Source organism: Artemia franciscana, chromosome 13 (genome assembly GCF_032884065.1).
Source record: "Artemia franciscana chromosome 13, ASM3288406v1, whole genome shotgun sequence".
In the NCBI taxonomy this organism is placed as follows: Eukaryota; Metazoa; Arthropoda; class Branchiopoda; order Anostraca; family Artemiidae; genus Artemia; species Artemia franciscana.
The window spans coordinates 48,407,132-48,422,322 of NC_088875.1; the positions used below are offsets into that span (position 1 = coordinate 48,407,132).

A 15,191-nucleotide genomic window follows, 5' to 3' on the forward strand; every position below is an offset into this window, starting at 1 on the left:
GACATTCTATATTTTTATTCGATTGGTATTTTTTGATGATACAGACTTTTCCTTATCTTTCCTTCTATATCCTGATTTCAGGATACATTAAGGGATATCCTTCAAAGGGATATGTTTCCAGGGATCTTTATTACCGTCATAAAACGTCAGGTTCTTTGATTTAATGGAGCTTTCCTGTGAGATTTTTAGTGCCTTGTCGGTTGTAAACACTTGTGTTTTTTCTGACGATAATTGTTTTTTTAATAGGTTTTTAGAACAAACGGCAATTTGCAATAGAAAACACTTAGAGTTTATAGTTGTAATAATGATCGGCTATTCAAAACAAAAATAACTAAGCGTGCTCAGGTTCTCAATGATATAGGATATCCTTTGGGCCTTAATAGCCCATAATAGGAGAAGAAGGATCGAAATGGAATTGCGAAATATCAGGAATGAAAAAGCTTCCAATAAATTTGAAGATACTAATAGGGCACAAACAAAATGGTACTAATTGAAGATACTAATTTACAAGTGCTAATTGAATACTAATTCAATGTATACTAATACTTAATACTAAATACTTAATGCTATATACTTAATACTAATTCAATGATACTAATTGAAGATTTTTGACTAATTTGAAGATACTAATGGTACAAACAAAATCAACGGGAAAATGATTTGAATGAGGTCCTGTATATTTTGAGTTAAAAACTGTGCCTTAATTCCATTGGTGTGTTTCTGTAAAGTATTTTGTAGGACAATAAACTTATTCCTCAATCGTACATCAGAACTACCATATAACCCACCCTTTTGTTAAATTTTGAACATGTAAAAACAGTAAAAATTTCCGAGTATCAACATTTTTTACAACTAAACTCTCTGTTGCTTTGTGACTAAATGTCCAGAAAAAAGTATGAAGTCAATTAGAATAATATTCTTTAAAATGACGAGCTGCTTTTTATGTGTGACAATTATTCAACGTAACACTAAAGTGATGAACTTAAGTTTCAGTAGGCAACGTAAGGCCGTATCCAGGGTGGGGAGTTAAGGTTTGACCTCCCCCTAAAATGTTTGTCTAACTCGTAAAAACATAAAACAATGAAGATAAAATAATTTTTGGTGCACTTTTTAATGTTTTTTTTTATCTCCCTCCCCACCCCTAAAAAAAATCTCGGGTACGTTCTTGGAGCAATGCCTCAATAATTCCTCTTATTTTTCACACGATTCGTGATAACCAGCAGGGTATGGAGCGACTCTGACTAATAGCAATCGAAACTCTAAAACAAGAAGATTTGATAGCAATTAATAATCAAAAACGAAAAAAAGTAAAATGTTTACAGATGGTGTTAATTTCCATTATTACCCGACTAGAGCACCGCCGCTAGTTCGGCGACCTCAGGTTATTACACAGCGATCTGTTTTTTCCATCGGACATGTTCGCCCTCGGGTGTGGGAAGCATTACCTCAGGCTGTTTCGATAATTCTTGGGCTAAATGAATTTCGCAGTAAACTGAAAGAACACCATTTGTCTACATTTGAACTTTAATCCCTGCTGAGCGAATTTTCTCTCGAGTGATTGTGATAATTTTTTTTCTTTTTTTTTTTAGGAGGGGGACAAAGAGATAGAATAGAATAATGATTTTTAATTTTGTGTCTTTGGTATCCGGTTAGGTTTTGAATATTTATTAAAAATTAATTAACTAATTTTATTTTTATTCATTGTTATTATTATTTATTGCTTATTCATTCTTTTTTTGAGGGGGGGGGGGTAAGGATGGCTGGTGGTAACTGTATATTTAAGTTTTTGTAAAGGGTGATGTCTACCCATACGAGATTTATAAACTTTGGATTTTGTTGTTGATGTGTTTTATTTCTTTTAATAGAACCCGTTTTTCTCTCTTATAGGAAATAAAATTCAATAAGTCTAATGTTACATATCAAGAGCTTCAAGCCTGAAAAAATCTGTCCGATTTTCAAAAAAAGGAGGGGGGGGGGTATTTCCCAGAAAGTCAACCCATTTAATGAATTAAATTAATGAAGATCACATCGAAACATTCCGCATTTCAGAGAACCCTTACTATAGAGGTTTCAAGCCCCTATATCTATAAAATGTGGATTTTCTTTATGTTCAACCAGAAAAAACATCACAGATGAATGTTTATTTGCTGTTTCGTTCTTGCTTCTTACAGGGGTAATGGTATCGAACCCGACACTCCTAAAAGACCGGATGAGGAATCATTCGAAATGAAATTAAAAGTTCTAATGCCCTTTTCAAGCGACCAAAAGAGATTGGAGGGCAACTATCCTTCCTCTCACACTCCCTTTTCCTCCAAAGACATTTCTGACATAGTCATTTGATTCTGCATCGCTGGAAAGTTCAATAACTATGCCTCTAAGGATGACTTGACCCCCCCCCCACAGCTCCTGTGGAAAGGGCTATAATTTATGAAATTTGCCGATTATTTACATATGGGATTTGTTATTGGGAAATATGTGGAGATTTTTCAAGGGGGATATTCTCCGGGGTAATTTTCTGGGAGTAATTTTCCCCGGAGAGGGGGGATGGGTTTTCCAGTCTGATTAGCAAAACGATCAGAAATCAAATTAAGAAGAACAAACTTTTCTACGGAGCGACATTAAAATTGGAAATTACTAGAAGCTATCCTGTATTTGAGGGGATTGTCCTCTCCTCAATCTCTCGCTTTTACGCTTTGTCCCAAAATTTGACTTTTGAGTCCCAATTTTTCTAGGGCGATTAATTGAACATAAGGGCCGTTCATTTGGAATAAAAAGCTTTTTTAAAGCACTAGAAATTTTAGCCTGGCGACAGAGGGATTGAGGAGAGGACAGTCCCTTTCATATACGGAATAATTCCTGTTCGTTTTAAGCATAATGTTGCTCCCTATTTCTATCTTAAGATACTTGTTTTTATTTAATCATTAATTAGGACGCAATTAAAACTGTTTGCTGAGAAAACTGCAAGAATGACTGAGGCAGGCTTTTTGGGATGGGGGGGGGGGGGGTACAAAAAGAATTTTTGTTCGGTGGGACAGGGATTGTCAAAATAATTTTGTTAGAAGTGTGGGAGGTTATGAGTCTTGCTGCCTGTAAGACCACTTTACGAGTCAGTAATATGATCGGAGTGGAGGGGTTCAAACCCGGTGACCTTCTCCTAGATGCGTCCCTGTATATAACCATAAACTAAAAGCTACCAAATCAAATTACAGAACAGGTCCCTAACACATGAAGTAAGGCACTTAAACGGATCGTCAACCATCATCTCACGCTTCTTCTGGAACCCGTCCATTTTTGAAAAAAAGAAAAAAGCAAAAAAGAGAACCACTGGAATACGTATTTCGAAGCCAAGTCAAGACTTGAAGAAAATGAAGAAATGAAGGTGGAATTGATCAATAACCATATACAATTGCTTTCAAGATATAATTCATTATATAGTTAATATTTAAAATATTATAATGGATCGTAATTTCTTATGATTTAGTGTATAAGCCTTATAGGAGTTCATTGTTTTGCGCTATTGTAGAATAACATATATTTTTAAGCAGCACACAAGGTGAGGATTGAGACACAAAAGGTGGAAGCAACATTTTATACTTACCAACGTATGTTACACTTTTGATTTGACTCTCCGTAAAATAGGGGGGGAGACATGCATCCTCCGGCCGGCGAGCAGGAGAACCTGAAATATAACATAGAAGTGTCTGATTATAAAATTAAAACACATAAATAAATAAATTTGACCATCTAATAGAATCATCCAGTTTTATTTTGAACGTGATTTCTGGCTTTAATCGATAATAGAGGTCTCTTATACAAACACGAATCCAGGAGGAGGGGCATTCCAACAGAGTACTCAATAATCCACTGATTTAAATGGGTTCGATTCAGTTTATGATACGATACTTATATCAGTTTTGGGGAATATAACCCACCCTAAGGCCATATCAAGGGGGATTTGAGCCCCCAAAAATGTTTGTCCGGCTCGTAATAACGTGACAAAAAATGCATATAAACAAAAATTTGTTGGGTATTTTGAAGTTTTTTGTGTACCCGCTCCCCCACCCCGAAAAAATACTGGGTACGGCCCTGCCCTACCCCCAAAAAATTAATTCTTGGTGCGTGACCTTCCTACATAAAAAGGTGTGTATTTTCAGGGAGAGCCATAATTTCACATACAATATTTAATGTTTTATTTATTTATTTTTTACAGTTGAGTTATTACCTAAAAATATGAGAAGTTGGTGACTTCCATTATCAAGCATTGGTCTCCTCAACATGCAATTTCCACTGTCTCTTCGATATACACTTTGTTTTACGTATCTCTTTCCATTAAAACATTTCTAGTGCAATGGTAGGGAAAAGTGGATTTGAGAATCTGGATTCGACAATTGCTTGTTTACCTTTGTTTTGGAAAAATACTCTATGACAAATCATAAAACGTTGCAAAATATACATGAATTTTATGATTTTTGATATGATTTTATATGATTTTTGATAAATCATAAAACGTTGTAAAATATACTACGATATATTTTCGTAAAACTGTTATTTTGTTTTTCAGTTAGCATGTTTTTTTCGCCTAAGTTTTGAAGTAAATTTGATTATAAAATGCTGTATGGATAAACATCCCTTGCTCTTTACAGTTCGATCGCTGGTGGCTGCAACGGGGTGAGGTGAACCGGTAGCATATCCGTTTATTCCCATGGAAAACATACCAAGAATAATAATGTCTTAGACCAAACTGCCTATCTATTTATGATTAAAATGAAATGAAACAAATATAACTATGGGTAAAACTTATTAAGACACAGACTGCCTTAGAAAACTATTTTTTACCTATGTTTCAGCTGTTTTTAGAGCTTAATTCGAAACTCAACCCCCCCCTCTTCCCTCATTCATTATATTCATGTATTCTCATTTCAGATTTTTTTTACAATGCTATTCCGGAGACAAAAATTTGTTTAACACGAAAACCTGATGAAAATTTCCAAGAATTCCTAAGTAAAAGCTCCTAAGTAAATTTCTAAGTAATTAACAGGCATGTAATATATTTCTAAGATCATTCAGCCAGTTAATATCCTTAAAAGATTACTCAGTAATTACATAGAGCCGCGAATTTCTTCGGTTAGTAATTCCGCCAGCCTAAGGAGGGTTTCAGATGGTTTGATTAAACCAAATAAAGGATTAACAGCTAGAGAAGCTATGGTTACGGAAATCACATAGACTTCAAAATCATAATTCTAAATTACGTAGAATTCAGAAATTACAAAATCGTAAATAATCAAACAGTGATCAAATGCCTTGTCAAACTTAGGTGTGGGGGTTTCGTTTATTCATTTAGTTTAATTTCTGTTCGTCTTAGGTTTCATCTAATTATTAGGTTTCATAGTACTTTATGTTCATTTTATGCTTGACTTTTTTCTGCTTATTTAAGATTTTAATACTGCATTTTAGATTGCTTAGAAATACATTTTTTTTATGTTTTTTTCTCAATAAAACAGACAGAAGACAGAAAAAAGACAAAAACTTGACTTTTTTATTTAAAAATTTATTCAGAATCATACAAAGACTTGTCTGTATAATTGGAGGTCCCTAAAGTGGGTATATGTGACAAAAACCCACCCCATCCTCCATATGTGTACGTAAAATCTCCATGCATCTCCGTAAAGTCTTGATCATTCATAATTTGTTTCAAGAACAGTTAATAGATATTAATCAATAAAGTTAAAATTTGCAATTTGGTGAATCGTAGCTTTGAAGGAGCCATCATGCCTAAAAATACATCTTTTTTAGCTTCTACTACTCTTCCTAAGACCACTCCAGCCCTTCTACTACTCTTCTACTACTCTACTAAAAAGCTTCCAACCCTTCTACTACTCTTCCTAAGACCACTCCAGTCCTTCTACTACTCTACTAAAAAGCTTCCAGCGCTTCTACTACTCTTCCTAATACCACTCCAGCCCTTCTAGTACTCTACTAAAAGGCTTCCAGCCCTTCTATTACTCTTCCTAAGACCACTCCTACTACGCAATAGCATTGAAGCACAGTATTGTGATACCTGACTATGCGAATACCCTAATTTAAGACTGATCGTAGATACATTCTGGAACAGTATGAGTCTTCCCGCAGCTTCTTGAAAAAAAGATTCAAACAAGCATTTTTAGTCTGTATAATTAATTGCTCCAAGTGGAGCCATGGGATTTGAAATCCCGCTCCATAGCTTTGTACATACAGGTACAGATTATAACTTTGTCGACTCCAAACCATTCAGAGATATTTAGGGAATAGTCCCAAATGACAGAAAGCTACTTCTACACATAGAACCCAACCTAAATATAAATTTTATCTGTGCAGAAAGCCTCCACTGTGCAGCGAACCTTTCCAATGCAAACACTGACTGCTGCTGCTTTCATTCTGAAAGTCCTGACCAGAACTTCTCTGACCAGAACCACTTCTACAACAGTTTTTTTCCAGAACACTCCTTCCTACCACAGTTGCCCCTATCGTAGCCCCTGCTGAGACTACCACTACCACTGTTTTCAGCATTACCCTCCTCATTATTTAAGGATTTATACTTCCTTTGTCCGCCCCATCTCAAATATATTTGTCCAGTATAAGAAATATTAACACACTATAAACACACAGAAAGATGCACCCATTTGAAAAACAAAATTAAATTAGATTTGTTTGGTAAATACGTAGAAACTTTGTTTATTTGCTGCCTTTTTGCATCGCTAAAATGAAAAAAAAAAAACAGAAAAAAACAGGATAAAATGAAAAAAAACATACTGAAATGAAAAAACTTTGTTTTTTCAATGGAAAGTAAAGAGCGAATTTAAAACTAAGTAAAATTAGCTTAAACTATGTCAAATTCAAAACAAACAGAAATTACAATGAACAATGAATTGGAACTTTAAACAAATGAAAGTTACCAAAATTGCCGCCCTCTCGAACACAGCGAAAGACTACAGAGCGTCCTTTGGGCTTTGAAGAATGCTAAACAAGGTAAATTAAAAAACCCAAGTGTCTTGTTTAGCCGGTTGATCGAGAAATTGATTTCCCATGCATGACAGAGGAATGGGTGAAAACTAATTACATATTAATGATGAAAACTAATTACATATTAAATAAATAAAACTAAAATTTGTTTTTACAAATTAACGAAAGAAATTTATTTCCCATTTTTAGCAAAAGGAGCAATAATAAATAAAGGAACAGAGAAAAAAACATAATGAAATGGAGCACAATATACATAACAAGAAAAAAGAAGATATTCCAGCGAATCAACTAAAACAAAACAGGTAGATTACACTTTTAGAAAATAACACACAAAAATCATAGTTCGGAGGAACTGCATTGCCATATTAGCGCTGGTGGCCGTAAAGGAGATGGCACTTGTGAAGAGGTCGGAAGAGCCAAGAGATTATATGGCACTTGTGATGAGTTCGGCAGAGCCAAGCCCCAAGAGCCTATATGGCACTTGTGACGAGGTCGGAAGAGCCAAGAGCTTATATGGCACTTGTGACGAGGTCGGAAAAGCCAAGAGCTTATGTGGTACTTGTGACTAGGTCCCACCAAGTTTCATTACGATCTCTCTGCTCTAATAGTTTTCCAATATTTTCGGTCCCCCCAACTCCCCCCAATGTCATCGGATCCGGTCAGGATTTCAAATAAGAGTTTTGAAACACGAAGTTTTTCTAAAAATCAAATTTCATTAAGATCCGATAACCCGTTCATAAGTTAAAAATATCTCATTTTTCTTAATTTTTCCGAATTATCCGTCCTTCCACTTCCCCTCAGATGGTCAAATCGGGGAAGCGACTATTCCTAATTTAATCTGGTCTGGTCCCTGATACGCCTGCCAACTTTTAGCGATCGCTATATTGATCACGTATCTTGTTTCGGATCTTCTTCATGTAAAAATTGGAGTGGTCCGGGATTGAAACCTGATACCTATAGCACCCTAAGCGAGAATTATACCCCTAGACCACAAGCCATACTTAAGAAACAATTATTTGTTTTATGGGCAAATAAAATTCTTTTCAACTATCTTGTCCGCTTGCTCACCCCTCCCCCTCCCCCTCAGATGGTTGAATCGACAAAAGATACTATTTCTAATTCAATCTAGTCTGGTCCCTGATACGCCTGCCAAATTTCATCGCCCTAGCTTATCTGGAAGTGCCTAAGCTACCAAATCCCCCTAACTCCCCCAAAGACAGCGGATCCGGTCCGGTTATGTCAATAACGTATCTCGGACATGTGCTTATTCTTCCTACCAAGTTTCATTCTGATCTCAATAATCGAAGCATTTTCCAAGATTTCCAGTTCCCCCCTAACTCCGCCAACATCACCACATCCGGTAGAGATTTAAAATAAGAGCTCTGAGACACGCTTTCTAAATATCAAATTTCATTAAGATTTGATCACCCGTTGGTAAGTTAAAAATATCTAATTTTTTCAAAAATTTTACGAATTAAACCCCCCTTCCCCAAGTCTCCCAAAGAGAGCCAGTCTGGTATGGTTTCGTCAATCGCGTATCTAGGACTTGTGCTTATTCTTCCCACCAAGCATCATCACGATCTCTCCACTCTAAGCGATTTCCAAGATTTCCGGCTTCCTCCTGCAACTCCCCCTAACGTCACCGGATCCAGTCTGGATTTAAAATGAACGCTCTGAGACACGAGGCCCTTCTAAATATCAAATTTCATTAAGATCCAATCATCCGTTAGGAATTTAAAAATGCCTCATTTTTTCTAATTTTTCCGATAACCAAATTAGGTCACCCCCAACTCCCCAAAGAGAGCAGATCCGGTGGGGTTGTGTTAATAACATATCTAGGACTTGTGCTTATTCTTCCCACCAAGTTTCATCCCGATTTCTCCACTCTAAGCGTTTTCCAAGATTTCAGGTCCCCCCCACCTCCCTCAAACCACATTGGATAGGTCTGGGATTTAAAATAAAAGGTCTGAGCTACGAGATCCTTCTAAATATCAAATTTGATTGAGATCCGAGTTTCGTAAGTTAAAAATACCTCTTTTTCCTATTTTTTCCAAATCAACCCCCCCCCTCCAACTCCCCCAAAGAGAGCGGATCCGTTCCGGTTATGTCAATCACGTGTCTAGGACTTGTGTTTATTTTTCCCACCAAGTTTGATTCCGATCTCTCCACTCTAAGCGTTTTCCTAGATTTCAGGTTTCGCCCTCCAACTCTCCCCAATGTCACCGGATCCGATCAGGATTTAAAATAATAGCTCTGAGTCCCGATATCCTAAATATAAAAAAATAAAACATAAATATCTAAATATAAAATTTCATTAAGATCCGATCACCCGTCCGTAAGTTAAAAATACCTCATTTTTTCCAACTTTTCCGAATTAAGTGTCATAGACTTGGTAAATAACAAGTGCCATAAAACGTTTAAGCAAATATACTGGTATCAGAAAATCTTAGAAGTTTTTTATTCCGCCATTTTTAATTTTTTATGAAATTCTTCAACATCCGCTTTAGTAATTCAACACCTTGCTTTAGTAATTAGTTACTTATTAGGATGCTCTATCTTCTACTTATGTTCGCCAGTTCATATCTATCAGTTGTTTTTTTTAACAATCAATCCTTTAAATTGTGTTAATAGTTTTCCTTCAGGAAAAGCTTCTGTATTGCTTTACTTTCCTTACGTTTATGACATTTACTTGCATTAGTTGGGTAAATTTGGTAATTGTTTCTATATTTACGGATAACATATCGCTAGTTACGTAGTATATCTTTTATGGTTTGTAGTAGAAAAATTTCATAATGAAAATTAATGCGAAGTTACAGAAAAACATACAATTTTTTGGAGTAGAGGGCGGATTAGAAAGTCCCTGTCTTCTGCATACGTTTGACAATTTTTATTTATTATATTTGAAGCAAAAAATTCTCAAATTCTTCTATCTAGTTTTTACAAACAATGAAAATTTAAATAAAAGCTAGCTTAAATAAATAGCCATATTGGAACAAGAAAATATTAGTATTTTTAAAGAGGAATGCTATTCCTTTTATACAAAGTTAATATAACCTCGACAAACGCAGCTCTTGCCTTTTTGGCTTCTCCCGGTTAGAAGAAAGACACTGGCCCCAGGGGAGAAAAAAGCAGTCGTTCGATTAGGTAAACACTTTCTATTGCCCCTGTATTTTCGTAAGCCGTTAATCTAATTGAAGGGATATTATAATTCAAAGCTCGTAGCGACATTGCCCCGGCGACAAAATCCAAGTTAGAGTAAACACATCGACAAATGAGCTTAAAGTTACTTTCTCCCTTTATTGCGCTTTCCCTGTTTTCAAATATGTTTAAGGTTCAAAAGCAACGAAATACCTAATTTTAGTTGTTGTAATTCTAAGTTTAAAAGTAAATTAAATTCAGTGAAACTTTAACTGTAATTAAATCTAATTCTAAACATTTGTAATTGTAAGTTTAATAGTGACTAAATTGCAATTGTAAATTGGTTTAGGCTAAATAGTAATTAATTCTCATTGTAATCAATCTTAAATCAAATTGTAACGTTATTGCGAATTAAACTGCAGTTTAATTGTCATTGTCAGTTTAACTGTAGTTAAATCTAATTTTAGCTGGCCTAAACTGAAAACATAGCTAGTCTCAATTAAATATTAGCCTGTGGGAACAGCAGACTGGATTTGTAATTCCATTTGATTAAATGTAAAGCCATAAAATGGCGCTCGGAAAATATTCGAAGGCCATAAACATCTTTTTATTTGAATAATATACTCGCTGGTGGTTAATTAATTGCTTAATATAAATTTAAATAAATATAAAATTTAACCTTATGATATAAAAAAAAATACAATAAAAATCTCGATTGAAACGAAATTAACCCGATTTCGGACAGTTACAGTAACATTTATATAAGATAGGTAATTCTACCACAGTAAGTTTTAAGTTCGCTCTTTATTTTTCATGGAAGACATTGCAGTTTTTTTTGTAGTCTATCCAAAATGACACCGGGGGTAGGGCCTCTTCGGGGCCTTTAGAGCCTCCAAAAAGGCCCAAAAATAGTCTTATCAGCATACAAATTAAAAAAGCATAAACAAGTTGTTTTGTTAGGTTTGCACGATTCGGACGAAAATTTGGGCGGAGGGGTTCAAAAACGGTAGCACCCCATAGATACGGATTTACTTAAAAAATGCATTTACTATTTTACCTACCTCTATCCCTTCCTCCTCTAAAGGGCACTGACCTTTGATAAACTAAGCCAAACATTAAGTTATAAAAGTGAATCTTTCAGAAATAAATTTTCGGCACAAATAGGGCCAAAGAAAAGGGGTTTTAAAGAATTTCGAAGAACGTACAATGAATTAATAATAATAATAAAAAATCCCCATACGGCTTAAACTGCTACTTAAATCATTGGAACTGAAATTTTGAAATCTAGAGTCATAGAAAAGTAGACTTAAAACAATATTAAGAAAAAAAAAAAAATCTTTTTTGAATTAAACCATGTCTTCTGTTCTATTTCCAAAGCTTAGAAATAGAGAAGAAGCGGAATAAGAGCTTGAAAACACTTTCCCGGGGTATAATTTTACGTTCTGAATTTATTCCTTAAAGTCGCATTCTCGTAACTCAACTACTTTAAAAGGTAGAAAAAGGCTCATCGTCTAAAGTTTAGCCGCTTAAATTAGTTTCTGTGTTTTAAGCCTCCTGAACAAAAAAAGCTCAGAGCCATTTAATTTCATAGAATTCTAATTTTCACAAAGAACAGAACAAAAATTCTGACACACGAAAATCATGACATAAGCGTATTTATCCAAGCTTGTTCTTAGCGCAAAATTGTCGATGAGAGAAATCCTGTAGAATAAATAGTCAAAAAATTGCAGGAAAAAACTTTCCAATTATAGAACTTTTTACTAGAGGAAACAACTAATTCTTTTCCTGGAGAAATTCTTTTGGAAATAGGAAAAGTTTAGAGGCTTACAGTAGGATTTCCGGTTGAACTAAGCTACTTCGCGGACAGAATTGGAAAACATTTAAAAATTAGGCTTGAATAAGAGATTACAACTTTTGATGGAACACAATTAAGGCATCAACTTTTTTGAATGCAACGAATTTATCTTCGTATAAAGCTAATTATTTTTTTAAAGGAAAATTATGACATTTACCCCCCCCCCCCGTCACTACGCTGAGAAACAAATCTTAACTTCTATAACTAAAAATAGTCGTTTAAAATAATAGTATTGCTGATGGTTATAGAAAAATTATTGATTAATTTAAATAAAAGATATTATTAAATAAAAGAAAACGCTAACATTTCTAACGTTCAGAAAAATGACACTTTCCTGACAAAAAGTCAAATCTTAGCTCATCCCTGTTGGTATCCATTTAGAAGAATTAAACATCATACGGATTTTATTTAAAAAAAAAAGGAAGTTAATTTAATTATTATTATTAACTTAATTATTAATTTAATTATAATTATTATAATATTATAATTATTATAAATATTATTAAAAATGGATTTAAAATGGATTATGGAAGGAAAAAATAAGGATAAATTTTCTCAAGCTCGTATTTTTTGATGGGTAAGAATAAACTTGATGAAAATTACATATTTGAAATCAGCATGAAATCTTATTTTTTATGTCTCTATTGCTATCAAAATTCCGTTTTTTAGAGTTTCAATTACTATTGAGCCCGGTCGCTCCTTACTTGCAGTTCGTTACCACGATCTGTTTGATGCTGCTACTACTATGAACCGTTTATAGCTCTAAAATGCTTTATTACACAAGAAAAGCTCGCAAGACAAGCAAAAAGTTTCTACGTTATCGTAATAATAAATAAATACCATGTCACCTAGGGCCAATGCTTGTCCATGTACGCTCTTCCTCTACCATATTCTGTTCAGAGCCTAGCTCTTCACTCTCACCCCAAGAAAAACCAACTTCGATAAATATATCATGACTCCGTACCATCCCATTTGAAGACGTTTTCTGGCCTCAGCTGGACTGCCGAAAAGCACAATCTTTGGCAACGATGCACAAGGCCTGAACTAACCATACAAAACCTTCTTTCGTTATAACCGTAAACCATGGGCTCGAACCAACTTTCCCTGGTACTTATTTTTTTTTACATTCGACCCCTCAAAGGAGTGCCTAAATACAACCCTGGACAATTCCTTTGAAAACATCTAGCATATCTTCTTCTATTTTTCGAAACACCCATATTTGAGAACCATACTTGACATCTGTCATTACCGTGTCTCTTCTGTACTATAATTTTAGTTCTAACAATTATCTTCCTCTTCATTCGTCAGACACTTTTCACCTTGTGTGTTAACTATTCTAAACTTCACAGGTTCATTGCATCCACCTTCCTTACAAATAATGCTACCTAAGAAGGTGAGACTATCAACTCAACCAGTTTTCTCCATGCCCAACATCTCCTCTTAATCCTATATTTTTAACTAAAGTGAATTGGTATTTTTAACACTACCTTTCAAGCCTAGGCTTACACCCTGAGCTCTCTAAATCTCAAAACATTCATCCATTCAGTAAATGTTTGCTATGGATTCTTAAATCTTCCGCACAACCCAAGTATAGAGGATTTTAGCATTCCTTTGGGCTAAACAGAAAGCACGTCTTCCTCGTCTGGAGTGAGAAAATGTCATAAATAAAGATTTAAAGGAAATGGGAACTTCTTGGGAGGGTATAAAGAGGGAGGTTTTGAATATATTGGGATGGAGGAGCATCGTGCGTAGCTGTACTGGCCTCAGGGGGTTTCGTGCTGCGGGGAGTTGTTAGAAGTAGTAGCATAGTTAACACTAGGTTTCATTTGATAAAATCCGTTAAAATAGTCATTTTTATTACGGACAGAACAGAACCAGCATAACTGTTGACTCGAGAATAACTCCACAACTTAAGTTACTCCCTTACACTTTCATATTACTATTTCGCTTAACAGCTATAATACATTCGCACTATCCGCTTCAACGCATTTATCTAGTATAAAACCTTGTGCACAAAATAGACCCCTTCAGCAGATACATGGCTTGTCTATCTGCAGACTCAGCTTCCAACTCATAATCCGTAAAACTTAGGACTAAAGGGGTCGGGAAACTAGTCCACTTTTCAATCATTAAAAAAAGTCTGCAGGCGCTGCCAGTTGCCCCTCAAAGCTCCCGGCAAATAAGGACCTTATCAAAAGATTTGATAAAAAGGTGTGCTTCATCTTATAGCGTTTCAGCGACAAGGAAAGAAACTTCAGAAGAGATTTTGACAATCCTTGTGCATTTCTAGTGGAACAGACAAGTTGTGTTTAGGTACGGCAGTAGCCAAAAAAAAAGAGAAAAACCAAGAAAGATCGTAACATGGTTGCAGCGATGGTTCCAACCTAGTAAAGATTGAACCACGGCCAATAGTAACTGGAATTTCTAAAAAAAAAAGGTTTAAAAAGCTTTCAGTGGGAAAGAACTTTGAACCTGTTCCAGAAATAGTAGCAGCTTTATCTATTAATATTATCAGATTAATATTATATATTAATATTATCAATAATATCAGTAATGTTTGTTGCGAAAACAAATTTATAAGAATTTCAAAAAACTTCTGAAACCCCAAGAAACGGAACGTGATATTTCCCTATATTAATAAATTTGTAAAAGAATAACGCTGTTTCGTGGGGAATGCCGGTGAGTTGTTTTCTTTTCCTTATAGATTTATATTTAGATGTTGGTTAGTATGTTTATGACAAGTTTTATTATTCTTTGTTTATTGTATGCCGTTTCCCAAATAACGGGCCGTTGAGCCCTTTGGGATATTGTTTTTGTTATTTTATTTTATGAAAATAAATAGAGCTTGAACTTGAACTTGAAAATAAAACATTCTCGAATTATTTAGATAATAAAAATGATATACTAAAAGTCATTCACAGGCTACTCAAGAACGTTTTTGCTACTAATATATGAAAACAAGAGTTCCATTTAAGAATTGAGAAAATCATTTAATTAATTATAATTAAACCATCCCGTCGCATAATTCTCTTTTCTCTCTTTTCTGTCGTTTTTTTTAAAATCACATATCTTTTGTTAGATACATGCAGAGGTAAAATTGAAATATAATAAGTGTGGTTATTTGTCGAAGAAAAAAAATGACAGATTTCTTCTAAAATAAGGCGTAAATGAAGAAAATTCAGAGTCTCATTTAACTCAG

At 34.7% G+C, this 15,191-nt stretch overlaps 1 protein-coding gene across 5 annotated transcripts in view; it reads right to left on the bottom strand.

Annotated features, from left to right (window-relative positions):
- The window catches only part of LOC136035032 (uncharacterized), a 321,337-nt gene that overhangs the window by 29,129 nt on the left and 277,017 nt on the right, over positions 1-15,191 (bottom strand). For all 5 annotated transcript variants that reach the window (XM_065716624.1, XM_065716625.1, XM_065716628.1 and 2 more), the window contains one exon: positions 3,599-3,679. In XM_065716624.1, coding sequence (XP_065572696.1) covers positions 3,599-3,679 — 81 coding nt within the window. The remainder of the gene's footprint in view (positions 1-3,598; positions 3,680-15,191) is intronic.